The sequence below is a fragment of the Candoia aspera genome, chromosome 14 (assembly GCF_035149785.1).
Source record: "Candoia aspera isolate rCanAsp1 chromosome 14, rCanAsp1.hap2, whole genome shotgun sequence".
NCBI classification, from domain to species: domain Eukaryota; kingdom Metazoa; phylum Chordata; class Lepidosauria; order Squamata; family Boidae; genus Candoia; species Candoia aspera.
In genome coordinates, this window is record NC_086166.1 from 7,308,603 (window position 1) to 7,334,416 (window position 25,814).

Genomic DNA, 25,814 nt, shown 5'->3' on the forward strand with positions numbered 1-25,814 from the left:
ACATGTTCCATGCTATCTTTTCTCTAACTCTTGCCTATGAGCAACTCATTGTTCTGACTCACTTCTAGACTGAGGATGTGCAAATTGTTCAAAAGCCACTTCCTTGTCCTCATTAGTAGGACAGGGCACTATTCCAATCTGTGCTATTCTTTATTCTCCCTTCTTCCATTCATACTAATAAGCCATTGATAACTTTCTGGAACTGAACACAGCAAGCAGTAAGAACCTTAGATCAGGCCTTCAGGTCTCTATGAATTGAATTAACATCATTCAAGTCCATTGGCACAGATCAACCGACACCTTACCAGTGAGGAAAAAATGTACAGCTTTCCTGTTCTCTTCGGCAAGGAAGTCTGTTCCATGCCACACAGAAGGGTAACAAAGGCAGTGATAGGAAGAAAATCAGGATGAATGGACAAGAACAGGCAGCAGAACTGATAATTGAGGACACAAAAGGATGTCTTCTGTGCCCCATGTTGGGAAGGAAGCTTCTATTGTCACAGTCAGGTTACATCTGTACAGTTGGTTGGAGCAAGCCCTCCACGAGAAAGGATTAGAACTAAGGCAAAGCAAGGTGAGAAGAGGCACAGAGGAGTGGTATCCAATGTCCCCTGGTGGTGAGAAAGTGGCTCTGAAGGAATATCCTCCCTTCCTTCATAGCCTGGGGTCGTCCAGTGAAGCTGAATGGCAGTGATGGAAGATCTGGATCTGAAAAAAGGAAACTTTTCATAGGTTATGTTTACCTTGGTTTAACAATGTGTTTTATGAAGATGTATGGCCATTTATAGAATCATGGAGACGAGGGAGGGCTTCAAGGCCAATCTCCTCTTCACTGAGGAACTGAAATTAAAGCACCAGCAACAAATGTCTATCCTAGTTGACCACACTCATCAAGGGGGTGTCCAGCATCTCCCTACATCAGTGTTTCTCAACCCTGGCAACTTTAAGATGGGTGGACCTCAACTCCCAGAATTCTCCAGTCAGCCATACTGGCTGGGAAATTCTGGGAGTGGAGATCCACCCATCTTAAAGTTGTCAAGGTCAAGAAACACTGCCCTAGATCCTCAATTTCACTGTTGAACTGCTCTTACTGTTGATTGATTATGTATCTTCAGGTTGGTGCTGACTCTTAGTGACCACACAGATAAATCTTCCCCAAGATGATTTCTCCCCAATGTGGCCCTTTAGGTCTCCCAGCAGTCCACCTATTACCACTGTAAACAGGTCCATCCACCTTGCTACTGGTCATTCTCTTCTCCTTCCTTCTAGCTTTCCCAACAATATCAACTTCTCAAAACAACTAGTAGTTCTTACTGTTAGGAGCTTTCCTCTCATATTCATCAGGAATCTGTCTTCCTGCATCTTAAGACCATTATTCAGTGTCCTACACCCAACAAGAGAGAACAGCTTGTGACTTGTTGTGTACTTGAAAAATGCAATTATATCCCCTCTCAGACTTCTCTTCTCAAGGCTAAATAGATCTAGCTCTCTTGATTTCTTAAAGCTCTTCTTACAACTTTGGCCCTAGAAGGGGATTCAGGATTTGAGATGGAGCCTTTTCTAAGCAGGGTTTGGGACAAGATAACCTTTACAGAATCCCTTTCAACCAAGCCTAAAATTTTGTGATTCTCTTTTTATGCTCTCCATCAGAAGTCTGCAAGAACTTGATCACTCCCAACAGACTCCTGTATCCTGACCTGGTATGGTCCAAGGTGGTTAAGGTGCTGGACCAGGAGTGCAAAAACTAGTTCTGCCTTACACATGGAAGCCACCTGGTGACCTTGGGCCAATCACCCCTCCTCAGCCTAGGAAGAAGGCAAGGGCAAACCACTTCCATGAAGCTGCCTAGAAGACCTCCTGAATTTGCCCACATAATGTCAAGGAGTTTGAAGAGTCTGAATTGAAGCGGGGGAAGGGAATGTCCGAGCAACATTGTACCACTTGATGATTTTGAAGGCAAAGGTGTTTCTCCTGGATCACTGTAACCCTGCATTTCAGGGCTTCTTTTTGTGCATTTCTCTGGACTGATTAAGTTGGTTTGGTGACTCATGTTCTTTGTTCCTCCTGAGCTACTATCTGGACAGGGATAATTGCAGGACCCTCCTTTTTACATTCAGAGAAAGAGCTGTCACCCTCTGTTGATTCCTTTGCTAGACCTCACAAAGCAATTGGATGCATTTGAAGGGAAATAGGCTTAAATGATTGCATCCCTGCATGATTGAAAAAAATAATGGAGGCCACATTTTGTGTAGGTTGGCTGCTGAATGCATGATTCACAGAGGGCACGCTGGGTTGGGCCAAAGACTTTTTCCAGAATGCTCCAGGGTGCTCAGGGCAATTCAGCCTATACCCCATGTTGTGCAGTATAAAAATGTGTATCAAGTGCGAAAGACAGAGACTCTAGTCTAGCTACAAACAGGCACTCCATAGCTGGCTTCACACATCCTGTTAAGCCAAGATATGGTTTTATTCAGTTTTTAGCTTGGCATGTTCTGCAAACCTAGTCATTATGGTTTACAAGTCAAGATCCTAGCTCATTGTTTGAATCCAGTCAGCTAGAAGAAATCACGGCTTAGGACCACAAGTGAACCCATACAATTATTGTTGCGTATGTGTTTTCTAAGCAAGAAGGCCATCTCTAGACTGTTTGCAAGTAAAGCAAATGTAAAGGAAATAACAATAATGGATGGCACTTTCTCCTGTTCAGTTTGGCCTTGGGAAGGAAGAAACCTTGGAGTCATTTGGTGTTCAGCCTTTTCTGGTATGAGAAGCAAATGTCTCAGCTCAGAACATGCTCAAAGGCACACTCTTGTTGAATTCTAGCTATATATCTTTGACTCTGGTGGCTGATAGCCAAGAAACAAAAAAAATCAAGAGGCTAAAATTTGTCAGTCCCAAAGCTGTCGAAAGCTTCTCTCCAGCTTAGAAAGACAGGAGAGGAAGATTTCTTTCTGATAAGCTGGCAATCAAGAGCTTCCTTTCTTTTTTGATGGTGGTTATACACAGATACCATCATACGTGCATCTCTTCCCAGCAGCCAAAAAATCACTAAGGTTCAACAAATGCAGATAAAGCTTCTGTCAAAAAACCCCCCACTGCGTTCTGTAGTAGAAGAAACCCTTTCCCCAAGGCTGACATTTTTAATGTACTTGGAGGGGAAAGCAACTGCCTGCATGGCAGTGATCATTTTAACAGCATTTAGCTCCGTTTTGTTCGTTGTAAATGAAGTTTGAACAAGAGCCAGGGAGGCAGTGGTGAAGGGGTGGGACTGACCCAGGGATAGCCAGGTTCCAGTCCAGCCTCAGCCACGGAAGCTTTCTGGATCGCTTTGGGCCAGTTACTCTATCTGAGCCTTAAAGTTTGTTTCTGGGAAATTTTGCAGAAAAGATGATTTACTGTATATAAATACAGATACATATAGTTAGGTAAGCTAATGACTTTGGAAGGCCAGGAGGGTATAGTGGTTAAGGCACTGGACTAGGGGCAGAGAAATTCTGATTCAAGTCTACCATCAGTCCTAGAAACTCCCCGGATGGCTGGCGCCAGATACTCTCTCTCAGCCCAACCAACCTCACAGCGTTGTTGCTGCTGAGTTAAATCAGAGAGGAAAGAGTCCAATGCCTACTGCCTTGGGCTGCCAAATGAAAGGAGTGTAATAAATCTAATTAATTTATATCAATGCTGTCTTTATCTTAACCCCATCATCTTTCTGGAGTTTGCCCTATGGCATTTTGGGCTCCAAGCCCCCATCCTCCCAAAATCAGGCTCTCCTGATGCAGTTCAAGGGTGCAGTTTGAGCAAATAGCTTGAACTAAAGACTTGGGGGGTGGCGGCATGACCCTGAACAGGCCTATGTGGAAAACCAATTCCATTGGTCTAACCTTGGATTGAGAGCCAGTTTGGGGTTGTGGTTAAGGCATCAGGCTAGAAACTGGGAGACCATGAGTTCTAGACCCACCTGAGGCACAAAGCCAACTGGGTGACCTTGGGCCAATCACTCTCTCTCAGCCCTAGGAAGGAGGCAATGGCAAACCACTTCTGAAAAGCCTTGCCAAGAAAACTGCAGGGACTTGCCCAGGCAGTCTCCAAGAATCAGACATGATTGAACAGATTAAAACAAACAAACAAACTTGGATTAGAAATGGCCTCCACTGAGTTCAGTGTTATTGATGGATGACTGCTTTGGCCCACCTTCAAAGACATGCTGCGCAATGACAAAGACCTTCCTTTTCCATCAGGAATTTAAACCATCCTTGCCAAGACTTTCAACTAGTCAGCAGGATCCATGGGGGGGGGGGGTAGATGTCAAAAAAAGTCAGAGTGGCAGCAATGTGATTGAAGGCCTTACCCTTTTGTCATGCATCAAAAGTCGCTGGGAGTCAGGCGGCATATAAATTTAATAAATTATCATTATTATTGTTGTTGTTGTTGCATACATGCAAAAGGGGTGAGGCTTCTATTGCCAGCTAAGACCCCCCCCATCTTGACTTTTAAACCCACCCCCCATGCTGCTGGAGCTAGTAATACTGATAAAGAGCTCCATTGAAGCAAAAAAAAAAAAAAAGGAAAGGAAAGGGCCATCTAGATTTTGCTTGATTTTTTTTCTCTTTTATGTAAAACTATCATAGTTGGTATTGAAACTTGAAAGCTTTATTATCACCTCACTCACTGTCTGGAGCAAAGTGAGTTTGATGCACATTTTCTGCTCTGAAATCCATCCCATTACAGGCTGTTATTACCAATACTCTTGCCTAACCCTTTTAACTGGAGATGGTAGATTCTGAACCTTGGACCAGCCACCTATCCTATCCTCTCGAGTCCCTCTTTTGGGGGAGATGGGCGGTAGCAAAATTTGAATAATAAACAAATTTTAAAAAAATAAACTAAGAGGGGAGCAATTCATCAGATAATAACTTGACGGACTGACACCCAGTCCTCCCTAACTGCTCATTTCTCACCTGGGAAAGGAAAAGTATTACCTTCCTCTGGGATCTGTGAATTCAGTCAGTCAATCAACCAATCAATAATATTTATTCAGTCACTGGCCAGCAGAGATCTGTGAATTCTGGCCACCTCCTTCAACCCCTGGCAGAAAATTAGCCCATCCCAGCTGTATTTCAACGTACTTAAGGCTTGGTTCTACTTCTTATTTTGGAGGGAAACCCATTGGGGTTGACATCACTGTGACTGGATTATTTATTTATTCATCCTCAAAATGCTTTGGAAACATAATGTAAGTGTTGACTGAGAGACTTATACACAGGACGTTTAAATCTTTAAATGGAGACTTTGACTTAAGCAGACGTTAAATGTTCATTGCCATCATCTCAGATGTTACTTTTCAAATGCACACACACACACACACACGCATTAATGCAAGCAAAGCAAAGCAAAACAAAACGAAGAAATGGAGCTACCTATAATCACATCAAGTTATCCAATTAAATTAATCATTGAGCCCTTTTACTTAACCCTAGAGACAAATTGAGCAGATCTACTAGTACCTCTTTCAGCCATGAGCATATGTCCATGCAGTCACCAGGCATTAAGCCTGAATAGGTGATACCTAACTAAATTTGGTCTAAATTTCTAAAGAGCCCTCCAAAATGAGTCCATTGAGTATAAGATGGGGCAGAAGGAAAGTTGAACAGGCTTTCAAAATTCTGTTATTCTGCTTCCCTACAATCAAGAAACATTCCTGGAATCTCTATGGGGTCTTTCTCTTGACCTGGCCTACCTCAAAGGACTGACAGTGAGAAACAGACAGACAGCCAGACCAGCAAGAGAGACAGATGAGCAAAAGCGAGGGAATGAGAGAAGAGAGGAGGACGGAGTGAGCGATCGAGGGAGAAAGACATACAAGGGAGAGTGGGTGAGGGAACAAGCAAGCAGATCCAGCACAACAGGTGAAAACGAAAGAGGAGAGGTCATCCATGGATCATTCAGGGGGTGAGCAGGGCTTCCCCACACAGCAAGAGGGGCAGAATGCCCCCATCTCACCCCATCCTTGTGGATCAAGCACGGAAAGATGGCTAACACCACACCCTGCCCCCCAGGCTAAAACTCACCTCTTTCCCCAGCCCCACCTGACATTAGGGAAAATGACTGAAAGGTTTTGTTTGTTTGTTCATTGCTTTTAAAATAATGACAGAAAAAGGGGGGAAGAAAATACACAGAGACACATAGGTTATAAAAAATACGTAACAGGTGCTTAAAAAGAATAAGAAAAATATAACAGAAAGAAATAAAACATGAAATATAATGTCATTACAATAAAATAAAGTTCTATATATAATTATCTAATGCAAATATGATGCATGTGTGTATATCTCTCTCTCTGTCTCTATATATCTAATACAATTATATAACCATCATGCTTTCCTCCAACTAGTATATTTTGTGGAAATGAGTCCCATATTTCATTGTATGTATCCATACAAAGTCTACATCTAGAGGCAGTCCTTTCATAGGTGGCAAGTGTAAAACTAGGTCTTCAATCCATTGAGTAAATGGGGCCATACCTTTATCTTTCCAATGCTTTCCAGTATCAGATCAAAACAGTCCATACTCCAGGAAATAAAGCCAGACTGCTCACTTGAGGGAATGATATTAAAGGCAAAACTGAAATACTTTGGCCACATAATGAGAAGACAGGACACCCTGGAGAAGATGCTGATGCTGGGGAGAGTGGAGGGCAAAAGGAAGAGGGGCCGACCAAGGGCAAGGTGGATGGATGATATTCTAGAGGTGACGGACTTGTCCCTGGGTGAGCTGGGGGTGTTGATGACCGACAGGAAGCTCTGGCGTGGGCTGGTCCATGAAGTCATGAAGAGTCGGAAGCGACTGAACAAATAAACAACAAAATCAGTCTTCTGGCCATAATAAGGGTGTGGAGAATCCATTTACATTGTCCAGTTGTCTAGTTCCATGTACTAGGTATGTAATTCAGAAGAATATTGTCCTCTGAAAATTTTAGCTTTTGTTGCACAGTCATGTTTATACAATCCACTACTTTCTCCCAAAACTTTGCAAGTACAGGACATTGTAAGAACAGGGACAATGACTGAAAGGTGCTTTTGCCTCCAGCAGAAAATCCACCAACTGCTTTCCTTAACTTGTCCCAAGGCAGAAGAGCAACTGGCTGTTGGGACAAAGCAAATTATGTCCCTGTATTTTGGTGCCACCTCAAGGATTGGAGGAAAGCACATTAAAGCAACTGTCTGGTAGAGCCCACAGAAAAACAGCAGTGGCTCCCCAGACTGCTGCGTAATGGTATTTTTATCCAATTTTATAGTCATAAAATTGACCGAGCTTGGGCATTCTTCCAACTATGTGGCCCCAATGTTGTGGTTGTTGTTTTTCAATTAAACACGCACACACACCACCCATTAATTATGGATGTACCCATGCTTTTTGCTATTGTAGGGCATTCTTTTAAATTTGTATGGTGGTCACATTTGATTTTATTTGAAAATAGTGGTTTTATTGTGTTGGTTGTTAAGTTGGGAATTAATAGGTTGGAATTCTGTAATGGTCATGTTCTTCTTTTGATCTGTACCTTGGAAAATGTTTATTTATTTGTTTATTTATTATTACTAGCAGTACTGTTACTGCTAACCATTTCTGTCCTACCGTTACATCCCAAACTGTTGGGATTTGGTTAAAAAAAAAAAAAAAAACAACCTCAAACAAACACAAACATCTCCAAATATCAGCAAGTCTTCAAGAACCAAATTAAAATGAGCAATATCATCTGTCCAAAAGGGTGTCATGACAGGGCGTGACCACAGTCAGCCCAGCCTTGCCAACTTTGAGCGAAACTCCCCCAAGTTCATCCCCAAAAGATGTAGGAAAGTCCAGCATGTGGGAAATGATAATTTCCACTGAATTCATTCTAATTTGAAATGTATGGAACCGTGTCCTACACATTCCCCAATGGTTTTCTCTCTCTTTGGGGGGAGATGGGTGGTAATAGAAATTTGAATAATAAGCAAACAAACAAACAAGTGGATCCACTATTGTCCTGACTAAGCAAGAACCACGCTGAGACGAGGAAGAAGTCTCTAGTGCTTTATTATTGCTATCGTAGACAGAAAATCCTACCAAACCGAAGAAGCGTTGGAAAACCCAGACAGATAAACCCCCAAGAGTCAAGGCGGGTCTGTTCTGTGTCTCTTTGAATGACAGCTCCAACTCTCTAAACTACGCAGGTGTTTTTGCCCCTGGATAGGGGCCCCCTCCTGCTCACCATCAGTGCTCATGACACTATTCAACTTATGACCCAACCGCTCAGTCTCTCATCTGAAGCTATCCATAATACAATGGTAAGGTCACACACACACACACAATTCCAGCCTAGCCTAAAGTTGTGGGATTTCCCAGTAGTCTCCCATCCAAGTACTAACCAGGCCCTGCTGACCTTTCCTGGGAACAGGATCGGCTAGTGCTGCCACCTCCTGCGAGCCCGTCCTATAGCAAACTCTCCCAGCAGCCATCCACGGAAATGTGTTGAAGGCGATGGGAGTTAGGACCCAGGAGGAGGACCAGGAAGGAATATGTGTGTGTCTGGTATGCATCTGAGTGTGTGTGTGTGCGCGCGTATTCGAAATTAACCCTTTGCCTAACCGCAGGCTGGAATTGCCTCCTCCCTCCTTCCCTCCCTCCTCTCTCCTTCCCTCCTTCTTCTTCCTCCTCCTCCTCCTCTTTCTCCCTCCCTGCCACCCTATGCTAGGCTGGCTCGAAGGACCATGTGCTGCCTGGGCTGAGTTCCTCCCTCCCCAGTGACAGGTGCCCAGCCATCTCCAGTGGCAGAGGCTGGGATGTGGAACAGCCGATCCGGGAGCCCGACGCTGCCTCCCCGCCTCCTAACCCGGCTCAGCTCGGCAACCCAGAAGGAGCAAGTCAATGGAGCAGGATTACATTCACATGTATAATGCTTCCTTGCGTGGCTGCGGCTTAGGATACGCGCCCATCATTTATTACAGTCTCCTGCTCTGCTTGGGGCTCCCGGGTAAGACATTTCTTTCTCTCCTTCCTTCCTTCCTCCCTCCCTCCCCCCCTCCCTCCCTCCCCTTAAAACTTATGGACCGCCATATGCCTTTCCCCACCCATGTAGGGGTGTTGGACTACAGTGCCTACTATTGTCTTCAGGAAGGAGACATGGGCATGGGTATGAGCATTGCCCTTCGGAAGGTGACAGGCTGGGGCAGGCTGCCAGCTCAGGCACTTGACGGGGAACTCTAGTCCACCCTTTCCAACTTGAGGTGGGTTTGCCTGTGGAAGTTAGGAGCAATGGACACGCCTGGATTTAGCCCGCCCAGCCTTGCTTTAATTATTTTTTGAGGAGGAGTTAGGAGCTACATGCGGGAGTATAGGATGGTCACTGTCCCCAAGGTTGGAATTGGGGGGGGGGGGCGTGGATGGTGAAGGGTTACTCTGACTTGGGCATCCCCACCCGCCAAAGTTTGGATTCGAAGAACATGTTGCTGTTATTGGGGGGGGGGGGGATGGTATCAAGTAAGATTAGTCTTGATAAATTATCCATGGATCATTCAACAGCCTTCCTGAAATGCCATTTAGGGACTGGGATGGGATGGTTACTCCCCCTGTTTCAGCAGAGAGCCCTGGCATTTAGTGAGGTTCTGGGGCTGAACCCAAATTCGCCCTGCTGGAGAGCTTGGAAGTCACGCTTAGACAGTCAAGACTGGGGAAGGGCAGGGGAGAGGCAGAATAAAGAGAACAAGTTCAGGTCGGGCAACCTCCATAAAGCTGGACTTGATGAGTCCTCTTGGTGAGTTAGGGTCTACATCCAGAGCCACACTGGATCTGGCTATGTGCTTAAAAAAACCTCCCAAGCTGGACAGGCTATTACTAAATCAGCATTTTCAGTTTGCCGGTAGACTGCCTCGACACTTGGAGGCTTGTTATTGCCTTGCTGTAAGTCATCGCTTTTATGAGACTTGTCCTTTATGAATTAGTCAAACCCTCTTCTCTTCTCTTCTCTTCTCTTCTCTTTCTTCCATTCTTCCTTCCTTTTTTAAAAAAATCTGATCCAAGCTCTCCAAAACTCTACCCCAGGGAGGAGAAGGCAGATCACCAAATTCCTCTCCCCAAACTGGTGCCCGCCAGATGGGCTCAGTCAGCCACAGCTCTCTCGTCATCCTCTTTCCAGCCAGCCCGGCTGGGGATGATGGGAGTTGCGATCCAGGCCACCTGGAGGGCATCTGGCCCTGGAGAACGTGAGAGCGATGCCCCGAAGTCAAGGGCTAGGAAGACCACGGGGGACTTCGCCCGCCAGTGCAATCGGAACATGGCAGAGATGAGTCTGCCCCCCCACCAACCCCGTTAAAAATAAATAAATAACCGGGTGAGCTGTCCGTGGTGCTGACACAGCAGGAGCCGCGCAGAGAACGCTCGGGAGCTCACGTTCAAATGTACTAAGAGGGAGTTTTAAAACAAAAACAAAAAGAACCACCTCTCTTGGCAGCTGAGAGATGGCTGGATTTATGGGCTTATTTATTTATTTTGCTCGGCTTCCGTCCCCCTCCAATCGCAGCCGGCGCTGCGAAACAGGGCTGTCCCGTTATTAATGATATTAGAGAAGAAACCTAGAAAGGAGCACTTAAAAAAAAAAACTGGCAATGTGCTTTTTTGAAAGGTCTGTGCCATGCCATCCAAGTTCTTCAAAAGGCAAGGTCCTTCAAGAAGCTGGGCTGTAGTCCTCTCTGCACCCTGGCCCCACAGGGCAAACCTTTGCAGATGAGCAATGGTGTTGACGAAGACAAGGAGGACCATCATATATTTTGGCAGGGGACGTAAACCTAGTCCTTGCTGATGGACATAAACCTGCACCCTTGCTATTGGTTAGCTGCATTCTTTGTTCAAATGTCCACTTTCTTAATAGGAACATCCAGTATGGTGAGACCTCAGTGCTTATCTGGACTGACCCCTATTCCTAGAGGAGAAGTCAACTCTCTTCAAAATCCACTGATTAGAACAGTGTGTCTCAACCTTGGCAACTTTAAGCTGTGTGGACTTCAACTCCCAGAATTCCCCAGCCAGTGATACTGGATGGAGAATTCTGGGAGTTGAAGTCCACACAGCTTAAAGTTGCCAAGGTTGAGACACACTGGATTAGAAGATGGTTTTCAGGGCTGAAAGTGAGCAGTTTGGAAAATTGAGGGGGAGACATTTACACATGGACATCAGTTAGCTCTTTTAGTCTGCATTTTTTGCCCACCCTTCCTTCAACTTGATCAGGATAGCATTCATAACTTGCTTCTTCTTTGTCCTCCGAACACCCCTGTCAGTTAAACGAGGCTAAGGGGGCAAATGCAACATAGGGCAGCAAGTTTTGTGTCTAAATAGAGATTAAAGCTGGAGTCACCACCATTTGTTTGCTGAGCCACTTTGCTATATATTTGATCGGTCAGCAATTATTTTTAAAATGATGGTATGTGAAAGGCTATCCAACATGCTTCCTTCTTCTTTTTGGGGAAGAGGTAATGCAGAAATAGCTATCAAAAGAAAACTGGGAAATTGTATCCGTTTGACCTTGGTGGAACAGCAAAAGTGAAGGGTTTGGTTAACTTGTTTTTAGGGATATCCAAGTGATAAACTTTCCTGTTGGTATGTCTGTTGTTTAAAGTTGAACCAAACTAATCCACCAGCCTTCTTCTCAGCTTTGCCCCCTCTGATAAAATGGCAAAGTCCAACAGATCAAGAGTGTGCCAAGCTGGAGATAGCTGAGCTAGGACAAGCCATGCCTATCCCAAGGAAACAAAATTATGTGGTCCCTCCAGAAGTGGGTGGGTAGTCAAGGTCATTTGAAACTCTCTGATTGGCATTTCTCCCCTGATTGGTGACCCTCCAAAGCACATTTGATAGCTAAACTATCTGGTGTTAAAATATCTTTCTTGATCAAAGGTGGAGGTTCCATCTTGAGCTATAGAAACAAAGTACTGGACATGGAGTTGTGTGTCTGTATATGTGTGTGTGAGTGTGGGTGTGGGTGTGTTCATGACGCACAGACATCTATGTATTATACAGCTTACATTTCCCTCATATAGTATCCTCCAACTACAATTAACTGGGGTGGGGGGAGGGGAATTCATGTTCCAATTCTTCATTTATCTTGGTATGGGGGGGAGGGTATGCAAAACATTCTTCTTTGGCTCTTTGGATCAGCCAGAAAAAGTTATTACCAGTGCTGTGTTGCTGAACACTTAATCAGTCCATGGTTTTTGTGCCTCTATAAGGTGAAATATTAAGTCTGTCCTCTCTCCTTCTTCCCCTCCTTCCTCTTTTGGAATTCTATGCCAAGAATTCAAATGAGGTCCTCCTGAAAGGAGAGGGAAAAGGCAGCTGGACCCTGCACTCAGCAAGGATTAACACTGCTGTAGTTAGGCATCCCTTCATCTTCCTTCCCCAATAATTGGGATTCTCTTTGTTTGTGGAATAAATGGATCTGGATGCTGCAGAATGGATGGGGCCACCTTAAAAAATCTGGCACTGGATGTTTTCTAGACATCCCTTTTCTGGATCTCCCTAAAAAGAGGACCTCTTGAGAGGAAGGTGGAGGGATGGCTGAGAGGCGTCACAGCCATCAAGGTCAGATCAGGACCTCTTAACGTCTTAAGGAGCAGCCAATCTTAAGAGTACCTGGAGTGAAAGTCAGGTGTGTGGAGTATGCATGCCTAGACGTGCAAATTATGCGTCCTTGGGATGAAGGCTATTGTGTCAGACAAACACACATTTTTTATGGCAGGGCTGGATTCCTTCCACGATGAGCAAGGTCATCTGGGTTCACCAAAGCCAAGAGTTTGCCCCCTCCCCCTTCAAATGCCCATGCCACCACGGCATACAATTCTACTGCCTTGACTTGGTGATGTCATCTGAGGATAGGTCCAACACCATCCACCACAGCAGTACAATCTACTGAGTGTAGAAGAAATGGGTGGATTTGGTTTCAGTGTTGACCTAAGCTATGGACAGTTCAGGCCACTGAGTTACTAAGGGATTATTGCAGAGGAGGGTTTACCCAGCTGTGCTGGGCAAAAGGACATCTCTTGAACAAAAATGGGAGTACAGTGCTGTTCTCTTCAGTGTTTTATTCCTACACACACACACACACAAACTTTCCATGAAGTTAACATGGTTATGAAGATAGGGAACCAAGCCAATCATGCTGGGACTCACCAAATCTTAAGATTCTATCAATACTTTTGCAGGAAAAGGAAAGTTTAATCCAAAAGAGTGCCTGTAAGTCCAACTATTCTCCCCAAACTAAAAAATGTGGTCAACTAGTATTCAAGCCCAGCCAGCCAGCCCTCCAAGGAAAAGAGATTGAGTTGTACAGTGGCTAAAAACACAAGACACTCCATTACAAGACTTGATGCCAGTATTTAGCTCCCAAATACCGATCAGCTGCAGCACCCAAGCCACACCCACTTCCATCTGCCCAGCCAATGGGAAAGGAGCCATTGAGGTAATGAAGCCTTCTGAGTAGTCTCTGAGCACAGGAACTCATGGGATGCCAAGGCAGGATTGAGGAAATTGGCTGAGATTCTGCATTCCCCAAGGTTACTATGATTATGTGCTACCAGATCCAATTCAAAGGAGCTCAGTGATGTAATGCCTGCTTGGGTTATGTGTTGTGTGAATTCAGCCACAAAGTTGTATGCCATCCAGTCAAACCTGTTGATTGATGCAGAAAGTTCAAAATCAGAGCAACTATTATTATGCCTCCAGCATAGAAAATATCCCTTCCCTTCCATTTAGAACTAAATGCTTCTTACTGTGAAGACGTTTTTTTCTCACTAATGTTTAAACAAAACCCCCTCTCCTTTAACTTAAGCCCACTTGATCTGGGACAGCACTGATCAGAGAGTTTGGCTCCTGATTGTAAATAACTGGAGAGATAATTTCTAAACTTTTCCTTTGGGCAAAGGAAAAAAGCTTTCAATTCTATTCACCTGAAATAAGGATGAAATGAATGCTGTAGCAACTGAACTTCAAACTCTAGATGCTAAGATTGGAATAGAGTTTGGAGAAGATTAAAATCCCAGTTAATCTTATTCAGATTCAAAGGGGCGTTCTTTTACTTACTATATCAGAAAATTCTCCCATAATTTACATTTCTCAATTTACACCCCAAGGAGAACAAAATGGCTTGTAAAAACAGTGCAAGGTGATAGGCTGATGCTCAGACAGGGAAAAGTATTTACCATCATGGTTATTGTCTATGTTTGTGATTAAGGGAAAAGCACAATCACGACAGCTCAGAGGAAGAAAAGGGGAAATAAACTCCAGGGCAGGTGTCAGCAAGGAATATGCATTAAAAACACTTAGCACCAGTCAGTATGTTGTCTGGCAAAAGGGTCTGCTTAATAGTCCCTGTCTGAAAATATAATTTCTAGAGAGAGTAGGAGAATATGGTGGCAGATTCTCTTTCATTTCAAAAGACGGGAATTATGGTGCATCATGCATGTCTTGGAATGAAGCTGTGGTGGGGAGCATTGAGATTCTGCAAGGAGGAAGCTTCAGCTGATGGTTGCTCTGAAGTCAAGGTCAGGGCTGTAACACATCAGCCGCCGAAACACAGTGGAGGTTGGAAGGCTACCTGTTTGCAGAAGAGCAACACTGAGAAAATGTGTGGCAAATGGGTAGGGATGTCAAAGAGATCTGGCACAGATATCTGTGGGGGCAGATTAAAGGACTCTCCTGGAATAGATTGAGATTCCACATGGACAACAGGAATGAACGACAGTTACTAGCATTCAGTAGCAAGGAGCAGAATTCACCAGCAACCATCTTTTCCTGGTAAAATATGCCCACATGCACCCACACTCACTCATCAGAGACATGCGTGTTTCTGAAATCTGCTTATAGAAAAGGAGTTATGTAAATGCTTGCTTTACGTATCCTTAAGGGGCAATTACATTTAAAAGCAAACATAGGGGAAAACTGGTAACAAAGGAGGACATCAGTGATTTTAGGGTGATTTTTTTTTCTGGGCAATTTATGCTGTCTCCTTTAAGGAGACTTTACATGCAAATTTTAGTAAGTGGCTGTGTGTGTATGTGTATATGCACACATTAAGACACTATCTACCAAGGTCAATATTACAATAAGCTAGATTTCTATCAATTCATCCCATTTTTTAAATGAATGGCAGCAACCTGGCTATTTTGAAAAAGCTAAGCTGGTAGGGTTTGGTTGGTACTTGGATGTGGGATCACTTGGGAATCTTAAGTGGTTGGCTAGGCTGAATACTAAAAACAAAAATCCTAGAAGGTGGCAATGGGTACCTGAGGGACTGTCTCATCCCCATAACATCGACCCGTCCCACCCGGTCAGGCAGGGAGGGCATGCTATGGACCCCATCAGTAAAGGAATGTCATCTAGCAGGGTCCAGGAGGCGAGCCTTCTCTGCAGTGGCGCCCGCCCTTTGGAACATCTTGCCACCGGAGTTGAGATGGGTTTCCTCGCTCTTGGACTTCGGGAAGAAACGGAAGACCTGGTTCTGCTGCCTTGCTTGGGAGGGGGAGAGAGATAGCTCCACCTGGGGATGGCTGGTGCCACAGCACCTTTTAGTGATTGTGTTACATCTCCACTTGGATTTTACATTTGTTTTTATGAATATTTTAATGTTAATTTTAGGTGGTTATGTTTTTAGTGTTATTTTATTGTAAACCGCCCAGAGTCCCCCATCGGGGGAGATGGGCGGTGATATAAATTTAATAAATAATAATAATGATAATGGAAATCTATTTCTGTCCTCCTGCCAGAAAAAGTGTATAGACGTTGAGCTTGATGTGAGTGTATCTTTAGCTTTACTATATATCCTTATCTTGAAGTAGAAGTGAGGGAGTTTGGATGGATCTAATGTGCTGATTGAACTCTGTGGGATACATATCTGCACACAATGGTGAAAACCACCCAGGAACCAGCACAGATGAACTGACACACAGGGAAATGTAATTTGAAGAGACCATTGTTCAGTGAGCATACATACATTTGGCTAATAGAGAAGCTACAGACTTGTGGCTATGTTGGCCATCACATATGCTTACTTATTGGTTCAATTTATAAGCCACCTCAATTGTCAACGTGAGTTTGGGTAACGTACACCATATAGAAATAGTAAAACAATTATGAAAACAGTAATCAAAAACAAATTATATCAGAGAAGGAAAGCTCTATGAACACTGTGGAATAATACCAATACCAGTAATACCAATACCAATACTAATGTGGGATCACTCATTGCTCTGCCCCTGGGCCTGCTTAGGGCGTTCTTCTCTTGTTGACAGTAGGGACCACCTTGCTCCTCCACATTGCTCAGAGCTACCCTACATTTTGGGCAACATGGAAGAGGTAAACAGAGTCAGGTTTCCTTGCCAGTCCCCTGCAGATCTGCCCTCCGGTTTCTTATGCCTCCTCTAGCGTGAAGTTGCAGGAAGAACTGCAAGTGAGTTTTAAGCACTGAGCCAAGAGCATGCTTTCCATCTACAAACACATCAATGCAGTATGTATTGACTCCCTTTCATCCTTCCATCAAGGAGAAGATGTTCATTTGAGGTCTTTTGGGGAAGGAGTAGCAATGTCTCCATCAGAGCCCCTCTGCATTCATTAGCTCTATTCCCGTCTCACTATTTTCCACCTGTGCCCTAAGGCCTACGTGGCAACCAGAGGAAAGACAAAACTGCCGACACACACTTCAAATCTGCAGCGCTTCCAGAAAGTCACGTCACTGTTAGCCTCCAGCAGGAGCAACGCTCCTGGAAACCTGCGGGTGAGAAAGCTGCTGGGTTGCCTTGTTTGGTGGAAGTTGCAGCCTCATCATGGATCGTGAAAAATCAATAGCTTCTTCGGAGAACAAGGCAAAGAGCTGTGTCTGCCTACAGATCTTGCTACATTAATAGCTAGGAAGCTCCCTGGCAGTGGGACAAACTTTTTGTTCAGCTAGCCCAGGATTATCTACCCCAGGAACAGAAAACGTGCAGTTCTCCACATCTTGCTGAGTTCCAGCTCCCATCAGACCAAGTCAGGACGACGGTTGGCGTGCCTGCTTTGGGCGTTTGCTTTCAGTAAGGCTACCATATCTGGCCTGCAAAAGCCAGGCAACCATTAGATGGCCTCAAAGAATTAGAATATCCTTTGCTGCCCCCTAGTGTTCATCCAGATTTTTGCAAGCTCAGATTTGGTAGCTCTAGAGCAGGGTTTCTCAACCTTGGCAATTTTAAGATGGGTGGACTTCAACTTTGCTGGCTGGGGAATTCTGGGAGTTGAAGTCCACCCATCTTAAAATTGCCAAGGTTGAGAAATCCTGCTCTGGAATCTCGAGAATTTTCAAGGAAGCTTGTGGTGACCTAATGTTTCAAAAAAAAAAAAAAATAGAAAAGCAATGGCCTTTTGAGTAATGATAAATTATACTGATAGGTGAAGGGCTCATTTATCATAAAATGCTTGTACAAAACCAGCAGAGGAAGTTGGGGCGGAAGTAAAGCTATGGAGCTAATTAGGATGGAGTTTGCACTGAACTTTATTCATGGTCAGGGTCCTAATCAACCCTTTCTCTCTGTCACTTTGACAAATGGGTAAGACTGCAGTGGCTAACTCATAAACCAGGGGACACATCCAGGGTCCATTTGGCAGCCTGGAAAGTGTGCCCAAATTGCAGCATCAAAATTCTAGGGAGCCTAAGATACCTGTTTCGCACTTTAAGCCTCCTCCAGCCCACTAAATAACTAACTAAATAAATGGCTGATTATGTTTGGCTTGTCCCCTCTGATGATTTCATGCTCCCCATGGCCCTTGAAGGCCAAGAAAAAAAGTAAAACTCAAATGCAGCCTTTGAGTGGGAAATGATGCTTCCTCCCACCCTAAGATCTACTTAGGACAGATCTTGACCTGTAGCTGGATTTGTATCCAGGTACTATGAACTGCACTTATAGTAGTTGCACCTAGGTGATCATGGTAGATCTCAAAAAAAGTTAAACAGCATCAGACCTCTTTAGTAGTTGGATGGGAGACATCTAGGAATATGAAGAGTTGAAGGCTAGACTGGGAGGTCCAACCTACTTCCCAGTGGGAGACAATAATAAACCACTTCCATATTATTGTTGAGAAAACTTTATGGACTTGTTCAAGTAGCCTCAAGGACTTAAACTTGACTCAAAGGACTAGGAATCATAAACTTTTTTTTAGGGACATTATCCCCCTGAGACATCACCACTCTAAAGCTTCACCCATCAATGCTCCATAGTCAGCTTTGAACAAGGGAAGCTTTGGGAATGAAGTCCACCTGATCTCAAAATACAGGTGGCTGGGTGGTGATCTTTTCCATCTTCCCCTTCAGCACTTAGTAAAGCAGGAATTAACTTGAGAGTTTGAAGACCCAGTGCAAAAAACAAAAAAGTTGGCAAAGCAGAATGTCAGTAGGATCTTCCCCACCCCCATGCTGTCCCTGCCTGGGTTTCTTTTTTCCCTGAGAAATCAAGTTTCAGCAGGATGCACTAAGAGGGTAGCTGTAAATGTTTGGCAGTTAAGTGGCAAATAATACGCACTTGTACTTTTAGCTACAGCGTGCATCCAAGAGAATTATTTGCATCATGTCTTTTGCTCCCACCGGTCTCTTCAATTCTTAGCTAGAGGAATCCATGTAATTATTCTTGATTGGCCTTGGAAAAGAGGTAAGCATGATCCAAAGTTTAACATAAAACGTGGTGTGTGAGCTCTACAGAAAGAGTACTTACTGAACATGTATGAAATTTCAATACTTGGCAACTCACCCAGTCAGTAAACCAAACCTTTGTACTTTGTGAACTAATTAAATGGGTTGGTGGTGTAGCAACTGCTGGGAAACGTTTGTATGAAATCCAGCCAGAATGTCTTGCAGCCAGAGTCGAATTAAATCAGGGTCCAGTTAAAGAGAATCAATGTTGACCCATATTCTAAAGGAGCCTGTCCTGATTTAAGAAGCATCTCCTCATCTGCAGTCATCTACGTAACTCAGAGTGAATCTGACTACTCTGAATGACCACAGAAGAACAGCCCAGTATCAGGCCAAGGTCCATCCTATTCCAGCATCATAGTAGTCAACTTCTGACATATTTGCAAGTAGGAATTAGTTGCATACCCCTCTCCCACCATTGTTCCTGCAACTAGTATTTGGAGGCATTGTATCTCCAACCCAGAAGTAACACTGAATCTTCAAGACTAATGTAATGGTGTGTGGAAAAGACCTTGAGAGACGGGGCGAAGAGATGCTGCCTAGGGAGTGGTCAGATAAGAGAGGGAATGGCCTGCAGCTGCATAATGGGAAGGGCAAGAGGCTCAGAAGGGACCCTCCCTAGTTTCTCAGGCTATCAAGGGGATAGTGGGAGAGTTGTACTTTCAGACCTGAAAGAATCTGTTAATGTAGCCTTACAATAAAGTAGAATCAGCTCATCTGGTCATGTTTTCTGTCTGGTCTACCTGGGAAGGCTGACACTAATCAGTCTTGATAGATCTATCCTCTGTGAATTTATCCAATCTCTTTTTAAAGCCATCAAATTAGCAACCATCAACACATCTTGCAGTAGTGAATTCTACAGGGGAAATCTCAGTTCCAATCCCATTCCTAAAATTAAGATATTTGTGAAATCCAGAAAAGACTCAGGGAACAGGGAACAAAAAAGACACAAAATTTGAACCATGGTTGGATAATCTACTGCTCATGCACAAGATCCATCTCCCCAACCCCGAGAAAAGACATTATCTATGTTTATTGCTGACTGGAAACCCCTTATGGGCTTTTTGAGTAAAAAAGAAAAAAATAAATTTATGATCTATGGTTTTGACAATTAGATAGGATAGATTATAGAAAGAAGAGAGTCACAATGTAACGTTGAAGAAAGAGGTAAATCTACAATTGTACTTATAACTGTGGTAAAAAAATATCAGAAGCCACTTCTTTATATCTTTTTTCTTTCTTTTCTATTTTTCTTCTACCTTTTTTTTCTTTTTGCACTTTAGCTTTCTCTTTCATTTCTTCCTTTTTCTTTTTTCCTTCTTATTCTGTTTTAGTTTGTATTAATTTTTACTCTTGTTTTTAAAACTTTCAATAAAATTATATTAAAAAAAAGATCCATCTCACCAACCCCATGTTTATGTTGGCGAAATTTAGAAAGATTATGCTTCTGAAAGATGGCATTAACCACCATTTTCAGTTACATGGTTATTATTTTTTCATTACTTTTCTCATGATTCTCAAGAACCCAAATAGGTGCATTAAGTTTATTCTGGGTTTTTTTTAAAATGTTTTCTCCCAAATGAAAAAAAAATACAGGCCTCCTCACTCCAATAATACCTCCAGTTTGGTCCATAGCAAATGTTGTGCCCAACAAGATGCAAAAAAAGATCTACCAGATTTGCAAGCCTCCAAATTCTTCTCCTGCTCGGGTTAATATCCAAGCCAGAAAAGAATTTTCACTTTCCTTCTGCCTTTTCCAGCTCTCCAATATGGTTGGGCTTCATTATGGGTGCTAGTTCCCATAAGATCAGTAGAAAACAGCCTGAAACCAGAACAAGAGACCGGTGGACATGGTTCTTCTTGACCCAAAGAGGCATACAGGTGGGAGGAAGAGATTCTAGCTTAAACCTTGATTCCACTATAATAGGATTTGTATCTGGGATTTAGCCAGGGGCACCCGCAACATTAAGAGGGACGCGGTGGCGCTGCGGGTTAAACCGCTGAGCTGCCGATCGGAAGGTCGGCGGTTCGAAACCGCGTGGCAGGGTGAGCTCCCGTTGCTAGTCCCAGCTCCTGCCAACCTAGCAGTTCAAAAACATGCAAACGTGAGTAGATCAATAGGTACCGCTTCGGCGGGAAGGTAACGGCGTTCCGAGCTGTCATGCTGGCCACATGACCCGGAAGTGTCTATGACAACGCCGGCTCCAAGGCTTAGAAACGGAGATGAGCACCGCCCCCTAGAGTCAGATTCGACTGGACTTTACGTCAAGGGAAACCTTTACCTTTACCTACCCGCAACATTACAAAATATTTGTCAGATGTCACCACACAAGTTCCATCCCCTACATCTTTGTGTGCAACATCATGATGCAAGTGTAAAAGGGGTGGAGTGTTCATCACAATGTCATGATGCGCCTGTGGACATCTGTGGACATAGTGATCACTGAAATCCTTTCCCTGGATCATTTGTTCTTCTGCAACAGATCTACTTATCAAAAGCTTTGGTATCCTTGAATGCCTGTTGTGTCACCTTCAAGTCCTGCTTGTCAAGAGAAGTCAAACACAGATATTCCAATAGTAATTGCTAACCGACATCTTCTCAAGTTAACGTAACCTCTCTCTCTCTCTTTCTCTCCCACGTTACAGCGAACATTTTGACGGTAATCATTTTGTCGCAGCTGGTGGCTCGGCGTCAAAAGTCCTCCTATAACTATCTTTTAGCTCTCGCAGTGGCTGACTTGTTAGTGCTCTTCTTCATTGTCTTTGTTGACTTCTTATTGGAAGACTTCATCTTGAAGAAGAAGATGCCAGAAATCCTGGACAAAATTATCGAGGTCTTGGAATTCTCTTCCATCCATACTTCCATCTGGATTACTGTTCCTCTCACAATTGACCGGTATATAGCTGTCTGCCATCCTCTCAAATATCACATGGTTTCGTATCCAGCTCGTACGCGCAAAGTCATCGTGAGCGTTTACATTATTTGCTTTCTAACCAGCATCCCGTACTACTGGTGGCCCAATATTTGGAAAGAAGATTACACCAGCACTCTTGTTCACCACATCCTCATCTGGATCCATTGTTTCACCATCTATTTAGTCCCGTGCTCCATCTTTTTCATCTTGAACTCAATCATTGTGTACAAACTTCGACAGAAGTGCAATTTCCGGTTGCGAGGCTATTCCACTGGGAAAACCACCGCCATCTTGTTTACCATCACCTCCATTTTCGCCGTGCTCTGGGCACCAAGGATTATCATGATCCTTTACCACCTGTACGTCTCGCCAATACACAACAGCTGGTCTGTCCACATCGTCTCCGATGTGGCCAACATGCTAGCATTGCTGAACACTGCCATCAACTTCTTCCTGTACTGTTTCATCAGCAAGCGATTCCGCACAATGGCAGCTGTGACTCTTAAGGCCTTCTTCCGATGCCAGAAGCAACCTGTCCAGTTCTATACAAACCATAACTTTTCAATAACTAGCAGCCCATGGATATCTCCTGCCAACTCCCACTGTATCAAAATGCTGGTCTACCAATACGATAAGAATGGGAAGCCTATAAAAATCTCACCGTGACAGACCCATGAAAGGTTCCACAAGGAAGCAAGTTCTTTTTAAGCTGTTCCATCAGTGGCATGGAAAAGCCAGAAATAGTCACTGCAAATAGCAGCCATTGGATTTCATTCCTCTCCGAGCGTAGGAAGGCAAACGGGCTACAATCGTTTATAGGAGCCTTTGATACATCCAGGAGAACAAAGGAGAGGGTGAAACAGCTTCATCTCTTGCAAGGCTTAATCAATAGCCTTGAATCAAGAGGCCTTCAGGACGGAGACATGTTCAAGTTCATTTCCCTGTGTAAGATTCTGGGTGAAAAGCCTACAGTGCACCACTGAATTAAGTGTGGCTCCATCATCCTACCAAATATTTCAGAAGATATATAAATCTGAATATTAATATATTTCATAGACTTTGATGGGGACTCTCTGCCTTTAAGTCATTGCTGGCTTCCTTTCCAGTTTTGGATGGTTCATTTTCATCATGGCATGGAATTTTATTGCATGGATGTTTGGACACTACGTAAGGAAGCTAGCCATCCTTAGAATATTTCTACAGTTCATAGGCTTATCTTTGGAGGGTCACTGCAAGAAGGAGTAATACTTAAAAGGATGGGAATCACTTTCTTGTTTGTTTTTTCATCTTGGCATGGAAACCTATAGAGTGGATGTTTGGGACACGGAGCAAAGGCAATTGGTCGTCCGTAGAATATTTGTTTGGTGCGTAAGCTTATCGTTGGAGGTTCATTGGAAGAAGGATTAATGCTTAGAAGGAATCACTTTCTTAACACTAGCATGTGAAGCAATGTGAAAACTCCAACACTTAGCCCGCGTTACATTTTGAGCAAGGTCCACAATAGCATTTTTTTAAAACAAGAGAGTTTCCTGAGCAGAGAATAAGAACATTCACATTGGTACTTGTATACGTTTTTTTTAAATTTAGCTTTTTTTTAAAAAACTGTCCATCTCTAGCCCGGCCAGTGCATTTTGTTTCCTTTAAGGCACCCAATTCATGGGTGATTTTTATGGAATCCGTGAAAGCCTCCAGGAAATAGTAAAACTTTGCAAGGGTGAGTGCTAGGGGTTATCTGAATACAATGGAAAAGGCCAAGAATGTATAAAGGATGGAATCCAACAGGGTTGTGTGTGTGTGTGTGTGTGTGTGTGCTTAAGTCCTTATAGTTTTCCATTGACTGGGATTCAGTAAGCTGAAAAATTTTTTAAACAATCATAAGAAAGCAAGCCTTCGCAAAGATCCAGTGGTGGGATGACCTGAAGAAAGTGTCACCAGTGACACTGACATTATTTAACATTTGTAGAATGCAGAGAAAATCTATGCCACCACTTTTTGCTGGAGAATTATGTTGGACTGTTAATGCTTGCCTTAGAAAACATGATAAATAATACCTGGTATTACATACACCACCTCATATGACAGAGTTGGGAAAACAGTGACCGCTGGATATATCCCTTTGGCACATATTTCCAATCAACTTCCTTAGTATGAGTCCAGATCTGCAATTTAGAGCTTTCAGGAATAGTACTGTGAATTCCACTGCAAAACTAATTTTAAAAAATTAAAGATGGATTTAAGAATGGCTATGGGGCATATTAATAATCTAAGAGTGCGTGTTGCCAAGGACCAGATAGAATAAATGTTTACAATCCCTTTGGTTTACAGCAGTGGAAAGATGTACATAAATTGGTAATTAAGAAATTCAATAATTAAGAGCATGTGCCCCTCTTCTGGAAAGCATTATGTTTGTTTGAGTAGGAAAAGTACATTATTGGATCAGTTGCCCAAAATGCGGACTCCTGCAGACACAGAATTATAGAAACAGAGTTGGAAAAGACTTGGAAGTCTTCTAGTCCAAGCATCCCCAAGGCAGAAAGCCTCAGATAATCCCAGACAAATGGCTGTATAAAACTCTCCAATAATGGAGCCCCCGTGACTCCAGAAGTAAATAGTTGTTAGAGTTGGGGAGATACAGAATGTATTATTGATCCCAGTTAATTACAGATTTTTGGGAAACAGCTTCTCCTTGTGGTTAATCTCTGCTTGTTCCTCACACACCCATACCTATAAACACACACACACACACCAGCATGAGATACTTCTTAACATTTCCATGTGCTTTTTCAAATAAAGCGCTGTTGATTTCTTTCCCCTCAAAATCTCATTAAAAAAGAAGAAATCTCAGCATGAAAAATGTTTCTTTTTTTCCCCCCTCTACTAGTTCAGCTTCATAAGGGACAGTTGCATGGAATGACACCCTTCCTGTTTTAACAAGGCTGCTTTGAAAAGAAGAGCATTTCCTGGTGCACAATTGTATAAAATGAGCAACTGGAGGCATAATCTGGCCCTTCTATAGAATTATTGCTTTTGTTTGGCAAAACAACTGCTTCCATTACAAATGCCCTTGGTGAGAGGCAGGAGAGGCAACCATGTTTTTGGGGTGGCAGCTATTTTAAATGTCCAACGTGGTAAAAAAATTAATGAAAAATTTAAAAACCACTTCAGAACAGGGCTTTCTAAGGAAAAAGAAACTGGAAACCATTCAAATCTCTTTTCCCTGGGAAAAAAATCACATCAACAGTAGTTTTGAACTGAATGAAGTGGCTGTGAATTGGTACTTGTCTGTTGTGACATCCTGGTTTACATGTAGGTAAAAAAGGAGTGAGGCCTCAGCTGTATAGGCATGTATGCCAGCCATCTTAACCCCTTCTGTAGACATCCATACTGGTGCCGGTTTCTCCAATTTAACCTAATCCAGGAATGACCTTCATTGACAAGTCAATGAACTGGCCTTCCAGGTTTTCACTCATTGAACCAGCATTTGAATTTGGTTTGGTTCCCCTTAAACAAAAATGAGGGCTACTGTATCTGGGAAACAAAATTCTGAACCATTACTTGAAGAAAAGCGATGCAGAAGACTCTCTTTGCTAATTTCTAATGGTCTTCTGCAGACCAGATACTGTAGTCTTACAAATCTCATTTCTCAATAGAGTAAGAATCAACTGCAATCCCCATTGGTTCTGCACTGGTGTTTAGCTCACAAACATACATCTGGACTGGAACTGAATTTGAAGGGGAAGAGCAGCTAGGGTGGTTTCAACCAAAGATAGGGGATATCCTCAGTATCCCTTCCCAGTTCTTGTATCCTTCATTCTTTCTTTATCCCGCATTAACCCTTCTCCTCACTTCTCAATCCCCAATTCTCTCCTTTTTCCTATCCCATCTCCACACTTCTCAACCCCTCCCACCAATCCACCCAAGGCAATGGTCCCAGAAGGTTATCCAGGATGTAGGGTGCCAGATCACTGCCTAGATCATTCCAGTCTTAATGATGCCACAGCCTCTTTTTTTGCCCACTACAAAGTGTCCCTCCTGTTAGGCCATTGCTATATAGAGAGCTGCAGTGTAATATGTAGTTTGGCCCATGGGCAACATGACCAGATTTGAGCATGGCTTATAGGGCAGTGAGGCATGGGCTTATCACTCTGTTTGCTAGATGCAGA

At 43.4% G+C, this 25,814-nt stretch overlaps 1 protein-coding gene and 1 long non-coding RNA gene across 2 annotated transcripts in view; both read left to right on the plus strand.

Moving 5' to 3' along the window:
- The window catches only part of LOC134505436 (uncharacterized), a 289,243-nt gene that overhangs the window by 215,007 nt on the left and 48,422 nt on the right, over positions 1 to 25,814 (plus strand). The window lies entirely within an intron of this gene.
- Positions 8,905 to 22,317, plus strand: GPR139 (G protein-coupled receptor 139). The gene is made up of 2 exons (XM_063315040.1): positions 8,905 to 9,010; positions 21,383 to 22,317. The coding sequence occupies exons 1-2, from the start codon at positions 8,905 to 8,907 to the stop codon at positions 22,315 to 22,317; spliced, it is 1,041 nt and encodes a 346-aa protein (XP_063171110.1).